Source organism: Notamacropus eugenii, chromosome 2, assembly GCF_028372415.1.
Source record: "Notamacropus eugenii isolate mMacEug1 chromosome 2, mMacEug1.pri_v2, whole genome shotgun sequence".
NCBI lineage: Eukaryota > Metazoa > Chordata > Mammalia > Diprotodontia > Macropodidae > Notamacropus > Notamacropus eugenii.
Genome location: NC_092873.1, coordinates 201,184,499 through 201,207,372, shown reverse-complemented (window position 1 = coordinate 201,207,372; position 22,874 = coordinate 201,184,499). Strand labels below are relative to the sequence as shown.

The following is a 22,874-nucleotide window of genomic DNA, read 5'->3' as shown; positions in this document are numbered from 1 at the left end:
ACACAAAATTATTCCATTGTGAAACTAAATATGGTGTCATGTGATTTGGGACCTGGTAACTTGATCAGAATCATGACATAAATAGCATAGGACTTTATTGAGGACCTATCACAGGGCAAGAATGCCTCTCTATCCATGCTGAAGCAATTAATATTGCTATGTAGAAAGAATAATTTCTTGGATGATGAACAAGTCTCTGCTTGAAGGACTTTATTGCAGTTTGTGCTGTGAGCAGTGTAAACAACCAAGATGTTCCATTATATCAAGAGACTATGAAATATTAATGTAATACTAAGCCCACTATAAAATTGGAATAACCACAGTTCATGAGCATAAGCATTATTCATTCAGTCACTGCCATTTTGATTTTACTTATGATTTGGCATACATAAAAATGTTGGGGAATAGGAAATATTGAATAAGTTTGCTATGTGTCTACCCAGTCTTGGTTATGAACTCAATTCCATTTTAATCAACTTAAATGCAGTATGAAGAAAATGGATCCAAAGATACATAATAAACAGCCTTCACCTTTATAAAAACATTCCATCTTCTCTTTCCATACCTCTATGCATGTGTAGAATGCCCTACCTCCTAACTTCTTCTTAGGTTGCCAAAGCTCAACTCAAGCTCCTCCTGCATGAGGCATTTCCTGATCCCTTCCTCTAAGTGTCGCTGCCTCTAAATTACATTGTATATATTTTGGATCCACTTAATATATGTTTGTGTTGTCTCCTGTCATTAAATGTAATTTCCTAGAGAGCCAAGAGTGTTTTGTTTTGGGGTCTGTTGCCAGAGCCTAGCACAATATTTGAAACACTATAGGTCTTTTATAAGCATTTATTGATTGAATGACCATAAATAAAAATTCAATTCACACTTTTAAACAAGTATTAATTACCTACTTACCATGGGCAAAGTCGTGCCTCCAGTCTACTTCTCTAAATTCATAGCTCTGATCACAGCCATCCACTTCAATGACTCCCCAAATAATGTTCACGCTTCTTAGCCTCGCTTTCAGGTTTCAGCCTTCCTTCACCCTTATTTCATCATTATTCCTCATTTCTAACCATACACTAACTCAGGAAGCACAACTCCACACACTTCCAGCTCTGTGCCTTTTACTCATGCTCTTCCAAACATCTCTGATGTCACCTCTCCAATCCTCAACCCAATCACTGCTTTCCCGTTTCTTATCCATTCTTAAGGCCCAACTCTAATCTCCCTACCCTGTGAAATCTTTCTTAATTACCTCTCAGCCCATGCTTCTGATGTGCTCTCTCCCTTTTGACTTTCAAGACACTTTGTTGTAAAAATTTTATGTGTACATACACCTATGCACATATACACATATATATGTGTGTATATTTTTTTCTTATACAATATTTTGCCCTCCTTAAGAACATGGATTCTTTTTTTCCTTTTTCTCTCTCTAAGGTCTTATTTCAATTGAACATACAAAAAGTACTGTAAATATAAATGGGAAAAGTTGTTAATTGGGAGTCAGAAGACCTGTGTTTGAATACTTACTTACTATGGGTATGACTTTAGACAGGTCACTCAGCCTCTTCAATGTCCAATTTCCTTCTCTGTAAAATGAAGCGATTGAACTTGATGACCTCTATTAGCCCCTTCAGCTCCAAATGATTGATCTTTTGTTCTAGGTAGTTTGCCATGAGGTAGGAATACAGAGACAAAAAAACAAAAAGTCCTTGACTTCAAAGATCTTACAGTCTATTTTGATGATACTATATGAAACTTAAATATAAGGAATTATGTGACAAAAATAAATATAAAGTAATTTGAAAAGAAAGTAACAACAAATTGATGGGGGGGGGGAGCAGAAGGGATCATAGAATGTAGGCTTTTGAGCTGAGACTTAATGGAATATAATAATTATGAAAGACAGAAGTGAGGAGGTGCTTTCTGGACATGGGAATTGCTGCCTATGAACTCATGTCAGATACAAGATCTCAACATTTAAAGCTTTTGACAACCTAACTCCAACCTCCCAGGTTTAGTATACATTCCACCTTTCATGCGTTCTCTATTGTAGCCAAGCTCGCCTGTTCGCTATTCCTCTCACAGAACAGTTGTCTCCCATTCCATGCCTTTGCACTGGCTGCTCCAGTCTGCTCCCCATGACTGAAATGTACTTCCTCATCTCCTCCCCTTATAAGGCCCAGCCCAACTCAGATGTCACCTCCTACGTGATGTCTTTCCGGATCCCATATGTTAATTTCCTCCCCTCCCCTTGTGTATATTTTGTGCATACTTAAATGTAAAACTATGCATAATAAGATTCATGTCCCCCATGCCTGGAATGCTCTTTATATCCAGCTACTGTCTTCCCTGGCTTCAAGTTCCCATTAAAATCACATCTTTTATAGGAAATCTTTCCCAAAATCTTTTAATTCTAGTGCTTTTCCTCTCTTATTTCCTTCCTGTTCATTCTGTATATAGTTTGTTCATGCATATTTGTTTACTTGTTGTCTTCCCCCGTTGGACTGTAATCTCTTTGAGGACAAGGAACTGTCTTTTGACTCTTTAATCCTCAGAGTTTAGCATAATGTCTGGCATGAAATAGGCATGTAATAGGTGTTTATTGACTGACACACAGAATGCTCTTTTTCTATTCTTTGTATATGGAAATGTTCATGGGGGGGTGTCAAGTTCAGAATAAATACATAAGTAGATAAATTAATAAATAAACAAAAAATGGATAGATAAATGAGTCCATCACTCAAGAGGTCATTTATGTGTATGCCTACCATGCCAATCACTGTGCTAGACACTGGGAATATAAGACAAAAAAGAAGCAGTGCCTGCTAGGACAGTTTATTTAATTTACTTTTAAACTCAAAATATTCCTGTTAAGAAATTTAACTCAAAGTTTATTTTTAAAAAAACCATGATTACATGTAAAAACTATACATGGAAACATTCTAAATTCTTTTTTCTCATTGTAATGATATCATACTGTATTTCACATACAAAGAAGATGCTACTGAGCTACCACTAGGAAGACCTGTCCATTAAGTATTTTTTCTTTTTTTTCCTAGCTATGGGGATGGTTGTGCACTGCTCCATCGCAATTCTTCATTGGTCCCATCTCCCCCCTACACACACACACACACACACCTCCCTATGATCAATGGGTCTCCTTAGAAAACCACTGAGATCAGGTCACCTCAGGGATCAGGAATGGAGCCCATCTATAGATGAGGAGCAGAGCAAAATTAACTAGGATTGAACTCATAGCTTTGGCTGCATTCCCACCGTATTCTGGCCGCCTTTGACTGTAAACAAAGTAAACTAGTAATATAAAATTTCAGATCATGTTTTTAAAATTCTTTTGTTAGTATCACAGAAATAGTTTGGTGTTGTAAATGGACTAGGTATGTACTCAGGAAAATCTGGGTTCAAATCCAGCTTTTGACTCTCAAGCCAGCTTTAGGATAATGGACAAGTCATAATTTCTGTGTGCCTCAGACAACTCTCTATGATGTGTTGCTGACTAAACTGGATATTATAGCTGCATTGGAATCCAAAAAAAATCATAAGGACCAAAAGTAACCGATCAGTACTTTTTTTTTTAAATCCTGGAGATTGTTAGTTATTCATGTAAGTGGGAAAGTGGTCAAAGGTTTAAAGTGAAATTTTTTAAAATTTAAAATGAAATCTCCTCCTTAGGCCATTGAGACTCATTTAATCCGGAAATCCAGTGGTGGTCTGACCTACATTGCAGAGTGGAAAGGTGGCCTTTTAGAACACAAAATGGGTCACCTGACTTGTTTTGCTGGAGGCATGTTTGCACTTGGTGCAGCCTGTGCTTCTCCAGAGCTAACACAGCATCACATTGAACTTGGTGCTGAAATTGCCCGTACATGTTATGAATCATATAACCGTACTGGTAAGTACCATGTTTCTCTTTCTTTCAATTCCTCTTATGTGGCTTTGCTTAAGTATAAGAAATATTAACTGTTTCATTGTTGTTTTTAAGTATACTAATAGAATTTTTAGGTGTTGTTATTCATACTTTAGAGCTTCAAAGATGTTTGATTTCTTAGATCTATGTACTCACTCGCTCCCTTCATTAATGTTGATCAAAACCTCTCCCTGCCTTAGTAGGCAATCTTTGTTCTCTGCTCTGACAGAAAAGAAAACTCATTTGTAGGGTAAACTCTCGGTAATGAGCTTCTCTGAAATTAGCTTTTTGGTCCTTGAACAACAGACAATACTGGACCCAGACGGAAAGCCTTTCTAGCTTAGCTTTTGGTTATACTTTTTTTCACTGGAAGAGAACAGACTTTGAGAAGAACCCAGATCTCTCTCAAACAATGACACAGAATCAGAATAGGATTTCAGTGGAGATTCTAAGTTATTCTCCCTAAATATGTCAACACCATTAAGCATAAAAGAGAGATAACTGAAGAGTTAATTATATAATACTTTCCCATCTTTTAAGTTTTAATATTAATAAAATTGTTATACATGTCACATTTGACACTGGGTTAATAAATATTGCAGTCTTCCATTAATCTCCATAAACTCACTTTCATATCATGCTTTTATAGTCTACAGAGCATATTCCTCACAACAATTCCATGGGGGAAATATAAGTATTATTAAACTTATTTTGCAGGTGAGGAAACTGAGTCTTTAAAGTGCCTTGTGCACCATAGTTGTATGTTAGTCAGTGACAAAACTTGGCCTCAAATCCAGGTTTTCTGATGGCAAGTTCAGTGTTCTTTCCACGAAGCCAAGCAACCGCTTCTGTCAGTAGTACTATCTTCGTTTTAGATAGAAGGGAATTGAAACACAGGCAATAGAAATAATTTGCTTTGGTCACAGTCAGTCAGAATTCTCAGGCTCTAATCTGACGTTAAGCTAGCTGGGATACAATACTTCACAGTACCTTGCATATAGTGGATACTCAATAAACGTATGATGAATGAATGTGTGGAAAGTGAATTGGGTTTGGGTTTTGTGAGGGATTTTTTGCCATTTTCTAAAATATACTTATGACTAACTTCAGCTAGGGTACATAGTCAGTATTGAATGGAATTTATGGAATTGTGCGTACCTGAGTAGTTTCAGAGTTTTCATTTTGCTTTTTCTTGATTATAGCCAAGAAAATCTCTGAGATCATTTAAGTTGTAAAACTAAAATCCAGTGTATTAACTAGCCGTTGTTGTTTTCATTTATGTTCTTTAGCAATGAAACTGGGACCAGAAGCTTTCAGATTTGATGGTGGAGTGGAAGCCATTGCTACAAGGCAGAGTGAAAAATACTACATCTTGAGACCTGAAGTGATTGAGACCTATATGTACATGTGGAGATTAACTCATGATCCAAAGTACAGAAAATGGGCCTGGGAAGCTGTTGAGGTAATGTCTTCATTTTAACTTCTATATATTCATGTTGCATTTTGTAATTTTTTTTGTTGTGAATTTGGCAAACATGAATATTTCCATAAACAGTGAACACAAAAAAGCTTACATATTAAATCAATTTCTTTTGTTGTTGTTTTTAAATATCTGTTACATTTAGCATGATAACACCAACTGCCCTGTTTGTCTGTCTACAACTGTTCTGAATCTCCTCTGAATATTTTTAAAAAACATTTAGTGACAGACTTTTTTCATCATTATCACTACTCACCTACATTATTATGGTCATTCTACATTCTTCTCATGGTTCTGCTTTTTTTACTCTGTCTCATTCATGCAGTTTTTTCCAGGTTGTTATTTCTATTTTTAAAACATAAACATGCCAGGAAATACCAAGGAACTTTAAGAATCTTTCCTGATGCCATACCTACTTTTTCCTGGTGCCATACCTACTTTTTCCCCCAGTTTCACTTTAAAATACTCTCTCAACACCAATGGTGTCAAACTCATATGGAAACATGGGGCCCTAAACTATACATAATGATTTCTGGTTTAGAAAACCATATGTTAACATTATTTATCTATGTTTTATTGTACCTCAATTTATTTTGTTAAATATTTCCCAGTTGTATTTTAGTCATGTCTGAGCCATACTTGGGAATTTTATGGGCCACATGTTTAACACCTTTGCCCTATATTATTTGTACTTTGATTAATCTGTAGCTAAGGTACTACTTAGTTTTTCATGCATATGAAGAAGTGCAAAAAAATTTTTTTTAATCTGTCGAGTGTCCAGTGACCCAAGACCCCTGCATGATGCCACTTTTTCTTTCTCCATCAGCAAACCCAAGGATTTAGCGTGCTTGCTGCCACTATCTACGTAAAACTCACTATCATGCAAAGTTTCTTAAATTTGTGATAACTAGCTATGACTTGGGCCTCTTTCAACTCAGGTTCCTTATCTGTAAAATGAAGATAATTACAGTACCTTTACAGAGTTGTGAGGATCAAATGAGATAACAAATGTGCAAACCTACAAGTATTATATAATTGCTAGCTACTAGTAATGTCGTATGTCTGAAGAAGAGAAATTTTTAGCAAATTAAAGAAGGTTCACAAATTATAGCTGCCTTATGAGTTAACCCTAGTCCTAAATGCCAGCTACAGAGAACTATATGTATTTTTTTAGCTCTCTCTTGTCTTCTTTCCAGATTGATCCATTGATCCCATTCTATTACATATATGAGTTCTTGTTCTCTTAGCTAGGGAATTCATTTAACAAAACTCTCAGCCCTGAGTTCCAGGGGGTAGGAAACCAGGCTGGTGCAAATATTCTACATTGACCTTTCCAAAGGGCTATAGACCTAATACCCTGTATTGGCCATGTATGCCTTTCCACATATTCGCTGACCATGTATCTAACACCGTGTCCTATGACTGTCTAAATAAAAAAAAAATTTTTAAACGTCCGATTTGGTCTCCCAAGCTTTTTTATTCGACACTTCAGATCTTTAACCTCCCTCCTAAAGAGCTCAGTGATGTTGTTCAGTCATTTTCATTGTGTCCAACTTTTTGTGACCCCGTGTAGGGTTTTCTTAGCAAAGATACTAGAGTTTGCCATTTCCCTCTCCAGCTCATTTGGCAGATGATGAACTAAGGGAAAAAGGATTAAGTGATTTGCCCACCGTCACACAGCTATTAAGTGCTTGAAGTCACATTTGAACTCAGATATTCCTGACTCCAGGTCTGCTGCTCTATCCACTGAGCCACTTAATTCTTCTTTCCTCCTGCACCCATACTCTCTATTCCTGATTGGATTACCTAAGGCAAATCCCTTAACCACTTATAATGGACAGCTCTTGCTCCATCTACCATCTGTTATTTGGGCCTTTACCCAGAATCATAAAGCTAGGCCCCCCTGGTCATGTCCCCCTGACCTAGCCAAACTGCTCTTTTCAAAGGTCTCCTGGGTTAACTTTTGGTCCTTCCTTCTTATTCTGCACCTAAGGTGCCCTCCTTCTGCTCAGTTCTCATAGACTTAGTTGAGATGACAGATATGACCTGAGCCAGTGACTGCTGACTACCTGTCCCAGACCCAACTGTCCACTCTAACTTCTCTTTCTTTTTCTCAGGGACTTTCTTCACATGGTTCATGTCCTTCTCTTTCCCTTCTCCCAATAAATAATGGTTTTTTAAATTGTTTTAATCTTTAGTAAACATTCTGTGTTCTTTCTCCCCACACTTAAAAAAAATCAATAAATATTTAATAAACACTTACTATGTTCCAGTCACTAGGGAGAAGTGAGTTGAGAGAAATAAGAAAAAGCAAGAGTCCCTGCACTCAAAGACCATACAGTCTAATAGGGGGAGACAATACACAAAAGGAAGCTGAAAACCAAGTTGTGGGTAGGGCGATGTTCTCTATGGAGTTAAAGCAAACCCAGAAGAATTGTTGATGAAAAGTGGAGTTGCCAGGAAGGTTTGGGACGGGTTTGGGAAGAAGTTAATGCCTTTCCCTTCAACCAGAGGGAAAAGACAACTGAGGGGAAGTTAAGAATGTGCAGAGTATCCAAATCTGAGTCATTCTTCATTATTGAGATTTCAAGTGATCAGCTTATTCTGAGGAGGAAAGCATATTGTCCCCTGAGTTGAGGCCAAGTTGAGCTGCTTTCTCTACCCCAGCCCACCCCACCCCCCGAAAACTCCAGAGTCTAGCAAAATACCCAAGAAAGTTAAGAGCAACACCTAAGCATCGGTTTCTTCAGAATATGCCCCCAGTTATTCCTCCAACATCTGCTTTTAGCTCTTTGACACTCAGATTGATACGGACCTGATAAACTCTCCTAGTCCTTAAGTTTCAATAGTAGTAGAAGTGATGGCTTAAACTCACCCAAGGATTTTCAAGAAGGAAACCATTAAGCCTGAGGCATCTTTCTCAGTGGTATATGTACATATCCTAATTTCCTTTATAGATTCCCTTTAAAGTAACAAACCTCATTCAGCAAGGAGTCCAATGTTATTTTTCCTCTCTCCTTTAGCATTAGTGTATAAAAAAATGCCTAGGCTGATGGATTAAGATCTGGAAGACACCTAAGAAGTCATCCAGTCCAATCCTCTTGTTTAACAGATGAAAGAACTAAGACACAGAAAAGTGACATAACACTACATGACACTACACACAGATAGTGTCAGAACTGAGATTTGAACCTATATCCTACAACTTCAACTCCCACATTCTTTCAAAATGCAGTTCTTGCTACCTTATTTCTACGCCATTCAGGCTCTCTGATTTCTTCACTGTGTAGGGTATTGGGTAACCCAAATAAGAATTTATGGCTGCCTGTGTTTCTTTACAAATCAGGAGCATCAGGATCTTTTCAAGCAGGAGTTTCACTCTTAGTTTAAAAAAAAAAACAACTTTGTGTTTGGCAACCGTAACTGGCATTGGTATGGCACCCTTTCTTCCCTGGGATAGTTTTCTGCAAACAAATCATCTTCAGTATTAGAACTTTTTTATTCCCCTTATAACTAGTTCTATTGATTCCTTGTTCTCATTAGATTGGACATGCACATCTGAAATAAAAGACAAGCATTATGAACAAACTGAAAATGAACATAACTTGACCTAAAACCTTCAAAATAAAATACAATTTTCATTTTTTTATAATTTTTAAAGTTTTCTGCCTTCTAGTTGGAAATACTGATGTTTTAGTGTTGTCCTTCTGCCATATTTTAAAAATTAAAACCAGATTACTGATGTTACAGTCTATGTACAGTGAAAATGTTTTATTTGACTGTGAAATTAAGATGATATGCTGGATTCCAGGCTTAAAGTCCCTTGTATAAATACAAACATATCTGCTTAACAAGGAAATTTTGGGTGGAAGAAAACATAGTCACTACACAAAGTAATGTATCTCGTGCAAAGCTTAATGAGTTTTAGTCTCACACCCTAATTTTACATTCTCCAAGTTCCTATTTCCAGAGCCTTCATTATAACTAGATAGTTGTAACATTAACATCTCTCTCCAATTGGTGGCCTATATAGTCATTCCCATAAGCTGCTACATCCCCACCACTCACTCTGCATCTTCCACCTCTAAGCATGGATGAGTTCACCTGCAAGCACTATTGAGTAATGATCACATTACAATTACAATTACAATTACAATACTCATCGAACTGTCCGGTAAAACCTTTGCTTCTTCCAAGCATCAGAAAGCATTGTTCCAAGAACATATCAGAAATTGAAGTCCTTTTTTCTGGATACTGGCCCACCTTATGATCTTCTCTGCCCAGGGCTTGCTTACCCATTGTCTAATAATAGTAATGAATAATAATGTTCATACCTAATCTCAGAAACCTAGTAGCTATGTGACCATAGGCAAATCTTCTCAACCTCTGTTTGTCTCAGCTTCCTCATCTGCAAAAAGGAATAATTTTATCGCCTCCCTCCCAGGGTTATTGTGAAGATCATGAGATAATAGCTGTAGAGCACTTAGCACAGTAAACGCTATATAAATGTTTGCTATTTTTAATATTGTAAATGCCATCTGCAGATTACCTCAGAGAAAAGAGGAACTAGAATATAATTGTAAATTATCCTTAAATTAAATTGAGAAGTGGAATGCTGTAGTAGACTCTCTACTTAGCTTCAAAGCCAAGAATACCTGGGTTCATTTCCTGCCTCTGCTTATATGATTCTGAGCAAATTCCTGAATCTCTCAGTGCTCTATGCACTTCTCTAAGACTATATTTTCCAAAAAAGTGCCATCCTAAATTGGTAGAAAATTCCCTGAACTGGAAAATCACAAGTCCAGTCCACATCCCTAAAATTAAGTATGAAATTGGAAAAGTTGCTACTTTTTTGCAAAGGGCACTTTCTGTTTATTGGTGTGAGATGTTCCTGCTGTGTCTTAGTCAGCTTTTCCTGTTTATGATTTGCAGTGTTATAGCTTTTTATAACCTCATCTAATGGATCCTGCTAGTTTAGATATTTGTGGGGGCCTGGAATCTTCGTGTCTGTAAAGATGAAGCTTTCCATCTCTTATCTACAATCACCTTTCTGTTCCCACATTGTTGACTGGTCTACGTAGATAAACAGAGTTATAGCTAGTAATCAAGACTGGTAATTGTTAAGGCATTGTCACAAATTAGGAGCTTCGTAATAGAGAGACCAATTCAAAAACAAAGGAACTTTATGGAGAGAAAAAAAATGTGTGTGTGTATGAATGTATACATATATATGAATATATGTGTGTATGCATATATGTATTATATATATAAAACTTGGAGAAAAAGAGATAATATAATTGCCTTATTTTCCAGAGTTGGAAACTGAAGCCCAGAGGGACTGTTTGACTTGTTGATATGGCTGAAAGGTCAAACTGGGACTCACTTCTCTTATGTAGCTTTTTTAATCTTGCATATCACTTTTCTCACAGCATTCCTATAAGGTAGCTAGCTCAAGTATTTTAATCATTTTATACATGGAGAAACTGAGGTTTAGTTGACTTAATAGTAACTTGTATGGTACTTTAAGGTTTACAAAACTTGGACAATTGACTTTTTGTCCAGTGCAGTTTTCATTTATGATTTCTTGAAATATAGCTCTGAAAAAAAACAGACTTTTAAACAAACCCATTATATTTCAAATGGAGCTACCTGCCTAGCCTTTAAACCTAAATCTCTCTAACTTTCACTGAATGGCCAATAGTAGCTTCAGCCCCTAGCCTATGCTGCTTTTGATGACTTAGAGTATAAATAGCAATTATTTTCTATTCTGCTCAGAAACTCAGAATCTTCCCCTCCTAGATTGCTATTTTTGTGATGGTATATTGGGTTATCTTTGGTCTCAATTCTTACCTAGCCTTTTGTCATTGAATGGGTATTGCCTCCTGGAAAAGATCTTAATTTTAAAAAGCCAAAGTCTCTCACTGCATCCTGGACCATCATCAGTTGTCTTGATTTTTTCTGGCTCCCAGATTTTGATTTTGACTGGAGGAGAGAGTTGAAGCTCATGTCTTTTCACAGCTCTTACTCAAACCCAGTTCACACCCAAGTCAAGACTTCACCCCAGCAATGTCATTGGTCCTCTTTGAAAACAAAGAATAAACAACAACAAAACCCCATTTGGCTTCAATGACATGACTTAGTGTCACATTACAAGTAGCAGAGGTAGATTTTAAACTCAGGCCTTCTGAATTCTACTGCAGCAGTCTCTCTCCTATTATACCACACTCACTCCCCTAAACAAGTAAGTCTGCAGAACCAGAATGTTTGTTCTTTCATATCTTTTATTTGTATAAGAAATCTATGTCCTATATACCTAGCTATAGTGAAAATGCATCCACACATTGATAGTGCCCTTAATCCTGAGAAACGCCATCCTGAGAATGTTCCTTGAATCTATAGACCAATCCCTAAGTATGCGTCTTATATAGGATGGTATACATTGTCATATTTTAAGCCAAACTTCTAAGACTGCTTAGCTTTTTTGGTTTGCATTTTTTAATTCTTATTGAAAACCTGGTGACAAGAGATTCTCATTTCACTTGAATTGTAATTAGATTTGGAACTGGCAAGCTAATAATAAAAATTAATGAAAGTTCATTTGCTTAAATGTGAGTGATATTTTTTTCCCTTTCAAATGTAGGCACTGGAAAAACACTGCCGGGTAGATGGAGGCTATTCTGGCCTCAGGGACGTTTATCTAAAGCAAGAAAATTATGATGATGTGCAGCAGAGTTTCTTCTTGGCAGAGACCCTAAAGTAAGTAAAATACATTCCAAAATTAATTTATTAATATAAGGTAGCTTGACAAGTTATCTTTATAGATGCTTATTTATCATTAAGAAAGATAAAGCAAGGTATGATTGCAATAGTATGGCTTTCTTATTAATGGTAAAAAATAGCTGCTCTTTTAAACTTAACAAAATGGATTTAAATTGACTTTTAGAAAATTCTGTATTCCTGTTAAAAAGGTGTAATGTGTTGAGAGTTTTGTCTGGAGTCTGAATCAGTTGGAGAATCCAGTTTATGGAGGTTAATACTAGAGCTTCTCTGCCCATTCTTTCCTCCTTCCCACCTCATTACTTTTGATCTAGGCTCCAAGGAATTCACCAGGGATCCCTAGTCTACATGAAAACTGCTCCACCTAAATTATGTCTTACCACTCTTCTGTTTGGAATCTCAGGGTTCATTAATTCCAGAAACATATTCATTAATTAATTCTTCCTCCTTGTTACTCATCCCTTTCATTAACCTATCCCTCCAACCTACCTCCCAGACTCCTGCTTTTCTAAATAAATTCCTGTCATCCAAAATTACCACCTTGGGTATAAATATTAACTCCTCTGTCACTTTTTCCTGTCCTCCTAATAACCCTATCCAGCTGAGCTTTATCCTTTTCTGGTCTTGATTCTCTTCTATTCTTATGTTATCCCTTTCTACTGTACCTTTTAGAAGATCTATTCTAGTATAGATAAAAAAAATTTCCCTCTACCATCCTTAATATTTTCTACTTTCATTCCATCCATCTCACATTAACTGAATTAATTAACTCAATTAACTGAAACATGGTCTTCCCTTGGAACACAGTATCTCTCAAGTCACATAATGACAACTTTTGTCTCCCTCTCCCCAATTTAATAGACCAGGAAGAAAGGATGTGCTTTTGGTTCCTTATAGAATTTATCCTTCCACTAAAAACCTCTTCCCAAATGTGTTCTAAGGATACTCTCCAACTTCATCACTGTCGTATACTGATCTCCAAGGCACACTATCAGTATTCATCAATTATTTTGTGATGGCAGTCTTTCTTCTTTTTCGCGCCAGTCTTGTTCTTAGTAACTTCATTATCAACTTGTTGATATCCTTTGACCTCAGAGCTCCTCATCCTTCTTGACTCTTATATCTTCTATTTTTGCTAGTGATCAGTTTTCCATTCCTTCCTTGTCTTCTTTCCTAATTCTTGTTCCTCTTTATGACTCTTAAATGCCAGAATCAAACCCCTTTTTCCTGAAGGGTCTATTCTCTGCCCTCCTCCGTATGTGTATTCTTTCTTTTTCAATCTCATCTACTTCCATGGTTCTAGATCTTACCACTATGCAAATGATTAAAAAAAAAATAAGATTTCTAGCCTCTTCCCTTGAACTCCAAACCTGCATTTCCATCTGCTTGTTAAATATCTTCCACTAGAAGTTCCACTGGCACCTCAGATTCACTGTTTCAAATCAGAATTAATCATCTTTCTCTAAATAGTTTTCTTCTCCATAGCTTCCCTATTTCTGCCAAATATATCAGCATTGTCCCAGTCACCCATACTCATAATATTTGTGTTGGTATTTTCTTCTAGTAGATCGTTTGCTCTTTGAGGGCAGAGCCTTTAGCATCATTTAAACTTTGTTCTGCCACAGTACCTTGTATGCAGTGGCTACTCGAATATATTTATTTGGTCTTTGAATATCAATAATCTCTTCTCAGAACCTATATACAATTTCACTTTCAAAGTTCCCTCAGTTCTAAATTCAGAATATCTCTCACATTCTTTTTGTTTCTAACATCTATGTTGGAATTTAAATTTATCTTCATTATTTCTCATCCATGCTATTGTATTAGTCTTCTCAAGAGTAACCCTTTCTACAATGTCTGTCCTCCAAACTAGCATCAGAAAAACCTTCCTAATGCACAGCTCTGATTTTTTCTTTCCCATGTTCTAAAAAAAATGTACCATTAAATATCATCCATCCTCATTAACCTATTGGAAACATACTTTCTAGTATTATCTTATGCTGTTGCCCATCATTCACTCATCTTTCCTACCTCCTTGTCTTTGCTCAGACTACTCCCTGAGGCATGGAATGTACTTTTCTCTATATCTACATATTAAAAGTGTCTCCAGTCTTTATGACTCAACACAAGTGATAGCTCCTTCATGAAACTCCCAGGGCCTAGATAACATTTCTGTTCTCTAATCTCATAACATTTACCGTACTCTAACATATTTATTTGTGTTTCTGCCTTACTCATTTTGTTGAATTATAAGCTTCTTGAGGTCGAGGACCATTTCTTATTCACATTCATGTATTCCTAGTGCTTTTGCACATCATGGACAAGAAATGCTTAAACTGGATTGCAATATCCTGGAGCTAAGATCTAATCATCATTATCTAGACAGCATAACCTAATGTTCTACAGCACACCCAGTCCAAAGTTGGCTAGTTGGTTGAACCTGGTAATTACTAATCCAACCAAGAGTAATTTAGCTTTCCCATTTCTAGAAAAGTCAAGGACTTCTCTAGAGTTATAGACCTGTTATAGTCTATAAGTTATAGACCTGCAGAACATGATAAATTCCATCCAGAATAACCACATTAAGCCTTTTCAGTGATTTAGAACAACATGCCCATATATATACACACATGAGCCAAACTGTTCTCAAAAAATTAGCCAATAAAATGTAATGGAAACATCAGCTATGTCAGATAAACTTCTTTAATAAATTGAGCTAAGGCAAGTGGCTATTTTGAGTGAGTCCTCTTAGGATTGCTATATACGTTTTGGTGGAGTCACTACATGTCCACAGTCTGTCATTTGACTGAGGAATGATTGCACTCTACTGAATTGATTTCAGCTTACCAAACAAATAAGAAATTCATTCACAAACTATAATGGCAATTGGTAATTTAAAAAGAAAAATTTAACTTGACAGATAGACCAGAATACTCATGCCATCCTGTTGGCACATCCTTTTCCCAACAGGAAAATTGTTATTTATTTGGGGATAGGAAATTATACCAAAAATGCAAAGAAACAGCATCTCATAACCAATACATAAGGACAAGAAAAATATTGGCTTGGAGTTCAGCATATAAGTAACAACATCAGAATCGTGCTGACTCCAGTTATTATTGTACCAGTTGCATGGTTCTGCTGATTCAAAATTCATAGGAGAGTTCTTTAAGTGCTCCTCAAGAATGATAATCTGAAGTTGAATCAGGGATTTAAGATTGTGATACCAGTTTTAGTATTCTGTGCTATTCTTACTGCTTGTATAAACTGTGTGGATTCCTGCATGTTCTTGTCTAAGAGACTTAAATTACTGGAAAGTATAGGTAGGAGAATCCATATTTGTGTTTGTCCTGAGAATGAATGAAAGAATCAATCAATTTTAAAACATTTAATAAATGCCTCTATTTGCCAGACCCCATTATTGGGCACTAGGGACACAAATACAAAGGTGAGATGGTCCTTGACCTCAAGGATTCGTTCCAATAAGAAGAGATAACATATGGAAAATAGTGTTCAAAGAAGGGAATTTTGGTCTGAAGAGTCACAGAGATATTGAGTGGACCCATAAAGCTTTTGGTGGTCAAATCCTTTGCTTGTAGCAATGGTAGCATGGATTTGATTACAATTCTCAAAGCAAGAAGGAGATGAGGCATGGTCTCTAGAGATTGCAAGATAGCAGCTTTTTACCAGAGAGCATTGTCAATTTTTTTATCTTTCCCTTTGATTTGAGAATCCATCTTATTTTAAGTCTTGTAATCCTTTAATCATTCACTGCAACCAACAGTATTTGAAATGCCAGTAACCCTATTTTACAGCAAGACAAATAAATCCAGTTATTAATCAAAGTCCTGCTGTCATCTCTGGTTCCCTGGGAGAGAGAGAGAGATGCTATACTAAGAGTCATAGAACCAAGAAAGAGACAAGCAGAATTCAAAACTCTGTACAAGAAACCTAAGAGTAGAGTAGAAGGCTCTCCCTTTCTCACTTAATCAACCCTAACACCCAAGAAAAGATGAAGAAATCTGAAATAGAAAGGCAAGGTATGAGCATCATACCCATTTATCTTTTGGACACCTCGTTAGGATGAATTAGTGTTTGCGAATTCCCTAGAAGGTGATATTTCTTTCTTGCTGTGGAAAAAAAATCTACTAGATTTCTGGAAATTTTATCACAACTAGAAGAACTTTTCCCACAACAATTTACAGGCACTAAAGTCTTTGTCAGAAAAATGGTATTATTAAAATTAAAAAATAATATTTTAGATTCAGTTAATGGTAAATGAAAATTTTACTTTGAACCCATTGGTTGTGTAAGTCAGTGAAACAAATCTCAATATCAGGAAAACAAGGAAAATTAATATTTCAGATAAATTTCTGTAGTCTTTAGAGGGAAAAACACCACACCTCACCTTCTAGAAAAGTGCCCTTCAATGTTTTAATTTTTTTATTTTATATTTTAAGACTGCATGTAAAAAACAATTTTTTAAAGTTTTTAGTCCCCAATTCTCTTTCTCCCTCCCTCCTCTAACCCCTCCTTGAAAAGGCAAGCAATTTGCTATAGATTATTCATGTATAGTCATGCAAAACAACATCTTTGTTGAGTAATTTTCAGTGGTGTCTGACTCTTCAAGATGACATTAGGGGTTTTCTTGGCAAAGCTTCGGGAGTGGCTTGCCACTTCATTCTCCAGCTCACTTGAGAGATGAAGAAACTGAGGCAAACAGGGTTAAGTGACTTGCCCAAGGTCACATAGCTAGTATCTAATAACAGATATGAACTCAGGAAGATGAGTCTACCTGACTGCAGGTTCTATACTCTATCCCCTGCACCACCTAGCTGCCTATTTCCCTATTAGTCATGTTGCAAAAAAAAAAAACAGATTTAAAAAATAAAAACAAAAAAAATGTAACATTCAGATTCCATCAGTTCTTTCTCTGGAATCCTTCAATAATGTCTTGGATCCTTGTATTGCTAAAAAATATCTAGCTTAGTCATTCAGAACTGATTATTGTACAATATTGCTATCACTGTATACAATGTTCTCATGGTTCTGCTTACCTCACTTTGCATAGTTCATGTAAGTCTTCCCAGGTTTTTCTGAAACTATCCTACTCATCATTTCTTATAATACAATAGTATTCCATTGCAACAACTTGTTCAGCCATTCCCCAGTTGATAGGCATCCCCTAAATTTCCATATTCTAGAAGCTTTGTTTTAGACATACACACACACACACGCACACACACACACACACACACACACACACACACACACACACATCCTTTTCCTTTTTTCTTTAATCTCGTTGAGATACAAATCTAGTAGTGGTATTTCTAGGTCAAACGTTATGCACAGTTTTATATCCCTTTGGGCATACTTCCAAATTACACTCCAAAATGGTTGAAGTTCACAATGAAGTTCACAACTGCACCAACAGTGTATTCATGTCCCATTTTTTTCCATATCCCCCTCTAACATTTGTCATTTTCCTTTTTTCTCATATTAACCAACCTGATAGGTGTGATGTGGTACCTCAGAGCTGTTTTAATTTGCATTTCTCCAATCAGTAGTGATTTAGAGCATTTGTTCTTATGATTATAGATAGCTTTGATTTCTTCTTCTGAAAACTGCCTGTTCATATCCTTTGACCATTTATCATTTGGGGAATGACTTGTGTTCTTATAAATTTGAGTCAGTTTGCTGTATATTAAATAAATGAGACCTTTCTTAGAGAAACTTGCTATAAAAAAACTCTCAATGTTCTGTTTTCCCTCTAATCTTGGCCACATTCTTTTCATTTGTACAAATACTTTTTAATTTAATGTAAATCAAAATTATCCATCTTATACCCTGTAATGTTGTTTATCTCATGTTTTTTCATAAGTTCTTCCCTTATCCATAGATCTGACAGGTAAACTATCCCATGCTCCCCTCATTTGCTTACGATACCACTATTTATGTCTAAATCAGTTGCCCATTTTGACTTTCTCTTGATATGTGGTGTGAGACATCTATCTGTACCTATTTTCTGCCAAACTGCTTTGTAGTTTTCCCAACAGTTTTTGTCAAATAGTGAGTACTTGTCCCAAAAGCTTGGATCTTTGCCTTTATCAAACACTAGGATATTATGATTATTACTGTGTATTGCATACCTAACTTATTCCACTGATTTACTACTGTATTACTTAGCCAGTGCCAAATTTTTTTTGCTAATTATCACTTTGTAATACAGTTTGAGATTTGGTACTACTAGAATATCTTCTTTCAAATCTTTTCATTGATTCCTTGATATTCTTGACCTTTTGTTCTTCCAGATGAATTTTTGCATTATTTTTTCCAGCTCTATGCAATAAATTTTTGGCAGTTTGGTACATCACTGAATACAACATTTTAAAGAAAAAGGAAATTTATACTTTATTTTTTTTAATCTTTCTTCTAGTCCACTCATTTTTTTAGTGTATGTAAAACATGAATGAGATCCTGTAATTTCTGCAAAGGTTTATTCTAACTTTACACTCTTTTAAACTCATTTACATGACCTTCATTATTTCCTTACATCATGAATACAAAATGTTGGTGATACAAAATACAAATTTTTTTTTATATCACTTCAATTGCTTATTTCTTCTAATTTTTTTTTTTTTGGCATCTTGCAGGTCAATGAGTTTTAACAGTGCAATTGACTCCATTTCAGCTTCTTTGTCTTTATTTTGTATGTATTTTGTATTTACTTGAGAATGAACATATTTTTCACCCTCAATGGAATGTAAACTCTTGGAGGGCAGACGCTATTCCATTTTTGTCCTTATGTACAATATCTAGCACAGTTCCTGACTCATTGGAGATCTCTAATAAAGACTTATTTAATTAATTGATTTGTTCTCTTTGCTACATGATGTGAGTCCTCTAATACAGTTCTAATACAACTGGGTTTCTCTTGCCAGATATCTCTATTTGCTGTTTTCTGATGATGATCTCCTGCCACTGGAACATTGGATTTTTAACACTGAGGCTCATCTTCTACCAGTTCTCCGCAAGAATAATCAGGAGGTGGAAGAAAATCACAAATAAAAAAAGATTCTGAACTCATTGTTGTGCTGCATTCCTTTAATTTCTCTACACACCTTAAGAGTTCCCTTTCTTTTATTCCAGGCACATTGCAAACTTTTATTATAATTGGTGTGGTTCTTCTGAGTTCTAAACAAATTGTTTTGCAGTCCATTATGTTTTATGGGAAATATTTGTAATTGGACTTCAATTCTTCATTACGTCTTCGATCCATCCAACCAACTGAGCCACTCAAAAAGAAGAAAAAAAAGAAATTCACCATCTCTAGAATTTATGAGGCTGTTGAGTCACTTCTTCCAAACTGAATAAGTGGGTCTTGAGGTTTAAGGTGACCTGTTTACTATAATTTTAATTTGACTGCAAAAAAAATTTTTCCTCCTCTATGAGGAGATGATGTCTGCTTTAAGCTGTAATATTTTGCCATGTTGCAAAAAGCCATAATAAATTAATTATTAAAACAACTTTTTTTTTTCTTTCCAATTTTATGTTAATCTAGTTTGTCTGTTCACCCGAGATGAATCTTATAACTGTGACAGCCTCCTCTGATGCGGGTCTATCATTATTTGGTAAAATGTCTTTTAAAATACTTCACTCACATTGTAATCTAAATAAAGATCAACAGAGCTATTATCATCCCATGTTGACCTCATTCTACTTAGAGTTGCAGTAGATTTTATTGTAACTCATTAGTGTTTTTAATTTGTGGATTTTGTTCAAATTTTTTTAAATGCACTGTATTTGTTGCCAACTGGATCATTTCTTCCATTTTCCAACACACCATAGTATGAATTCTAAAGACAGGTTAGTGTGAGCAAAATAAACCATTTTGCAAAAGTTTGCTTTAACTGAATTATTCTTTTAAAAAGGGAATAGAAATAGAAAACTTTTAGTTTTTGCTTTTGATTTCTGTATGAAGAAATATGGTCATTTTAAAAATAGAATAAGTGCTTCATATGACTTTTTATTGTTGATTTCTTTGCAGTTAATTTCTGTGATTCAATCTTTTGAAAAATATTACATTTACTCCAGATTGTGAACAAGGCTCCACTCAAAAGCAGTAATTTTTTTTTTAATGTAGATAATGTGAGTGTTGGGTTTCAGCCTCATTAGAGAAGATCCTCATTCTAGTATCTATTCCTGTTCAACTGACAGAAAATCTATAAACAAGCAGCTCCAAAGGAGCCAAACCCTTCATAATGTAGTATTTCAAACATCTCAACATATAAGCCCCAATTTACTGAAGCAATGTGTATGTATGCCAAAAACCCTATGGGTATTTTTCTTTCTGTTTTACTCTATCCAGTCTCCCAATGAACTAGGAAAGGAGCTGGCTGTTTTCTTTTCCTTTGGGGAACATAATATCAGCCAGCAACTCTGTCAAATTTAAACAGGATAGAAAGACAGTAATAACAATAGATGCTCTATATCTACATACAGATATAGATATATAATTGGAATATCATTGTATGGCTTTGACCAGGGAAATATCCCTGGGATAGTAATGTATTTCTTTGACCTGGAGTAATTTCTCCCGGGTCAAATAATATGTGCAGTTGTGTGTGTGTGCACACAGACACACTATTTTTAAAAATTAGTACCCTTTACAGTAACAACTGTTATCTCACCTGGTTGGGTAATAAGATATTCTGGTTGATCAATTATTTGAATTGGTAATAATACAATAAACATTTAGTTAGAGAAGCTAATAAAATTAATGTGGTTAGATCAATTTTCACCTAGAATAAAGTAAAAATAGACTTAACAGTAATAATAATTAACTTTTGGTGATCCAGAAAGTACCTCATAAAAATATCATTTTTCATCTTGGTGATGGGCAAAAGTTCTAATTTAGATCTGACTGAAGAACAGATAACACAGCTTACTGTATATGATGTTCCATAAAATGTATCTGATTGAGTTCTCTTAGACATTGTTGGTCCATAGAAATTAAAATTTATATGTATCATTCAGAAGGAGCAGATTTCCCAAGATATGGATTTTTCCAACTGTGTTTCTGCCTCCAACAATGAGTCCTCTTTGCTGAAGGAGACATTTTTTTTGCCCTTTCTATTTCATTCTTCAAATCATACCATTATCTAATTTCACTGATAATATGATTCCTAAAAGAAAAACAGTAAATTTTAAATTAAGAACATTTTTTCTAGAAAAAGGAAAATAATTTTGGTCTCACCATGTATTTCAGTACCATATTGTTTCATGTATGTTAGCAAAATGGTCAATATGATAATATCTATATACACTAAAGAACCATCAGGTTTTTAGACAGCTAAATTTTCAATTCAGACTTGTCAAATAAACCAGGACAAAGCCATGTGCTTTAAAAGAAAATGAATAAAGCAACTCATTTTCTCAGGTCTAATTAGACTTAATGGATTCAATTAATGTTGTTTAATATTAAGTATTTCCAAAGACTTCCTTTGTCTGAATCATCTTTATGTAGTCTACTATCTTTTTATATCTTCTACTTATGGATCAGATAGGAAATATATCAATAAATTATTATTGGTATTATGTTTTTTAAACCTGGAATAACCTCTAGGTATAATTTTAATTATTTTAATGAAGTAAATACACATAATTTATTGTGGGAAGTGAAACTAGGAGATAATGCATGTATTTTCTTCTCCCAAGCCTTTAAGGTAATGTAGGCAGGACTGTTGCTGAAATTGGGCCTTATGTGTTTAGATTCTAATTTTCATGTTAGTTTCCATAGAATGAGGAAATTAAATAAATGTATTTTCTTGATTTCAAGTTTTGATTTGAAAGAGCACAAAAGCAGATATGTATTTCTGCAACAGATAGGGTATTAAATTCAGGTTGTATGTAAAAACTGCACTATAATGTATCTTTTGTATCCTGGTGTAAGTAGACAAGAAGATTGTAACACATACTGCTCTGCCGATGGCAAGGTTAACCTTTTGTAAATTCTAGAACTTGGGTTTTTAAAAGATCCCCAAACACCAAAAATGTATACATGATAAGGGATTAATACATGTTACTGAAATTTAGCTTGTAATTCTTAGTTTCAAAAGTTTTAAATGACTGAAATCTTTATGTAGACATTACCTTTCATTCCTCTTCAGCATAACAATGCAATTAAGTTTACATACGTTGACATTTTGAAAGATGAATAATTTAAACAGCACCCATTTTTGTTGTCATGAAATGTTTTCTTTTGGATACAATTTGTGAAATTAATATTGCATATCTCTGTTGTCTGGCAAATCTACAATGCCCAATGATGTTTGTGATGATTTCATCATGTGTTACCCATTTCTATGCATCAATTGTGTTTTGATTTGTATATAAATCCATTTAGTCTTTTTCCAAATTTATATAAATCTCTAATGATATGAAGTACATAATAGATCAAGACATAATTTTTCAGAGCTATATTTGTAAAATTTCTCTATGGTGAATAAAGTCTTTTAATATACCTTTTCATTTGTTATCATTTTTCCTCCTTTTAAGTAAGCAGCTCTTAACACATTTCTGTTTGTTTCTAAGGGTATATCTACATTAGTAATCAGTAAACCATGTTCAATTGAATCAAACCATTGGTCGTGTTTTCCATACTGTGGCCACTTTTTCTTATGTTGC

The 22,874-nt window shown here is 35.1% G+C and overlaps 1 protein-coding gene across 1 annotated transcript in view; it reads left to right on the top strand.

Moving 5' to 3' along the window:
• MAN1A1 (mannosidase alpha class 1A member 1) overlaps window positions 1–19,274 on the top strand; it is a 171,390-nt gene extending 152,116 nt beyond the window's left edge. The window contains exons 10-13 of the mRNA XM_072643165.1: window positions 3,694–3,913; window positions 5,218–5,390; window positions 12,049–12,164; window positions 19,130–19,274. Of these exons, the coding sequence (XP_072499266.1) occupies window positions 3,694–3,913; window positions 5,218–5,390; window positions 12,049–12,164; window positions 19,130–19,256 (636 nt within the window). The 3' untranslated portion in view covers window positions 19,257–19,274. The remainder of the gene's footprint in view (window positions 1–3,693; window positions 3,914–5,217; window positions 5,391–12,048; window positions 12,165–19,129) is intronic.
• The last annotated feature ends 3,600 nt before the right edge of the window (window positions 19,275–22,874 follow it).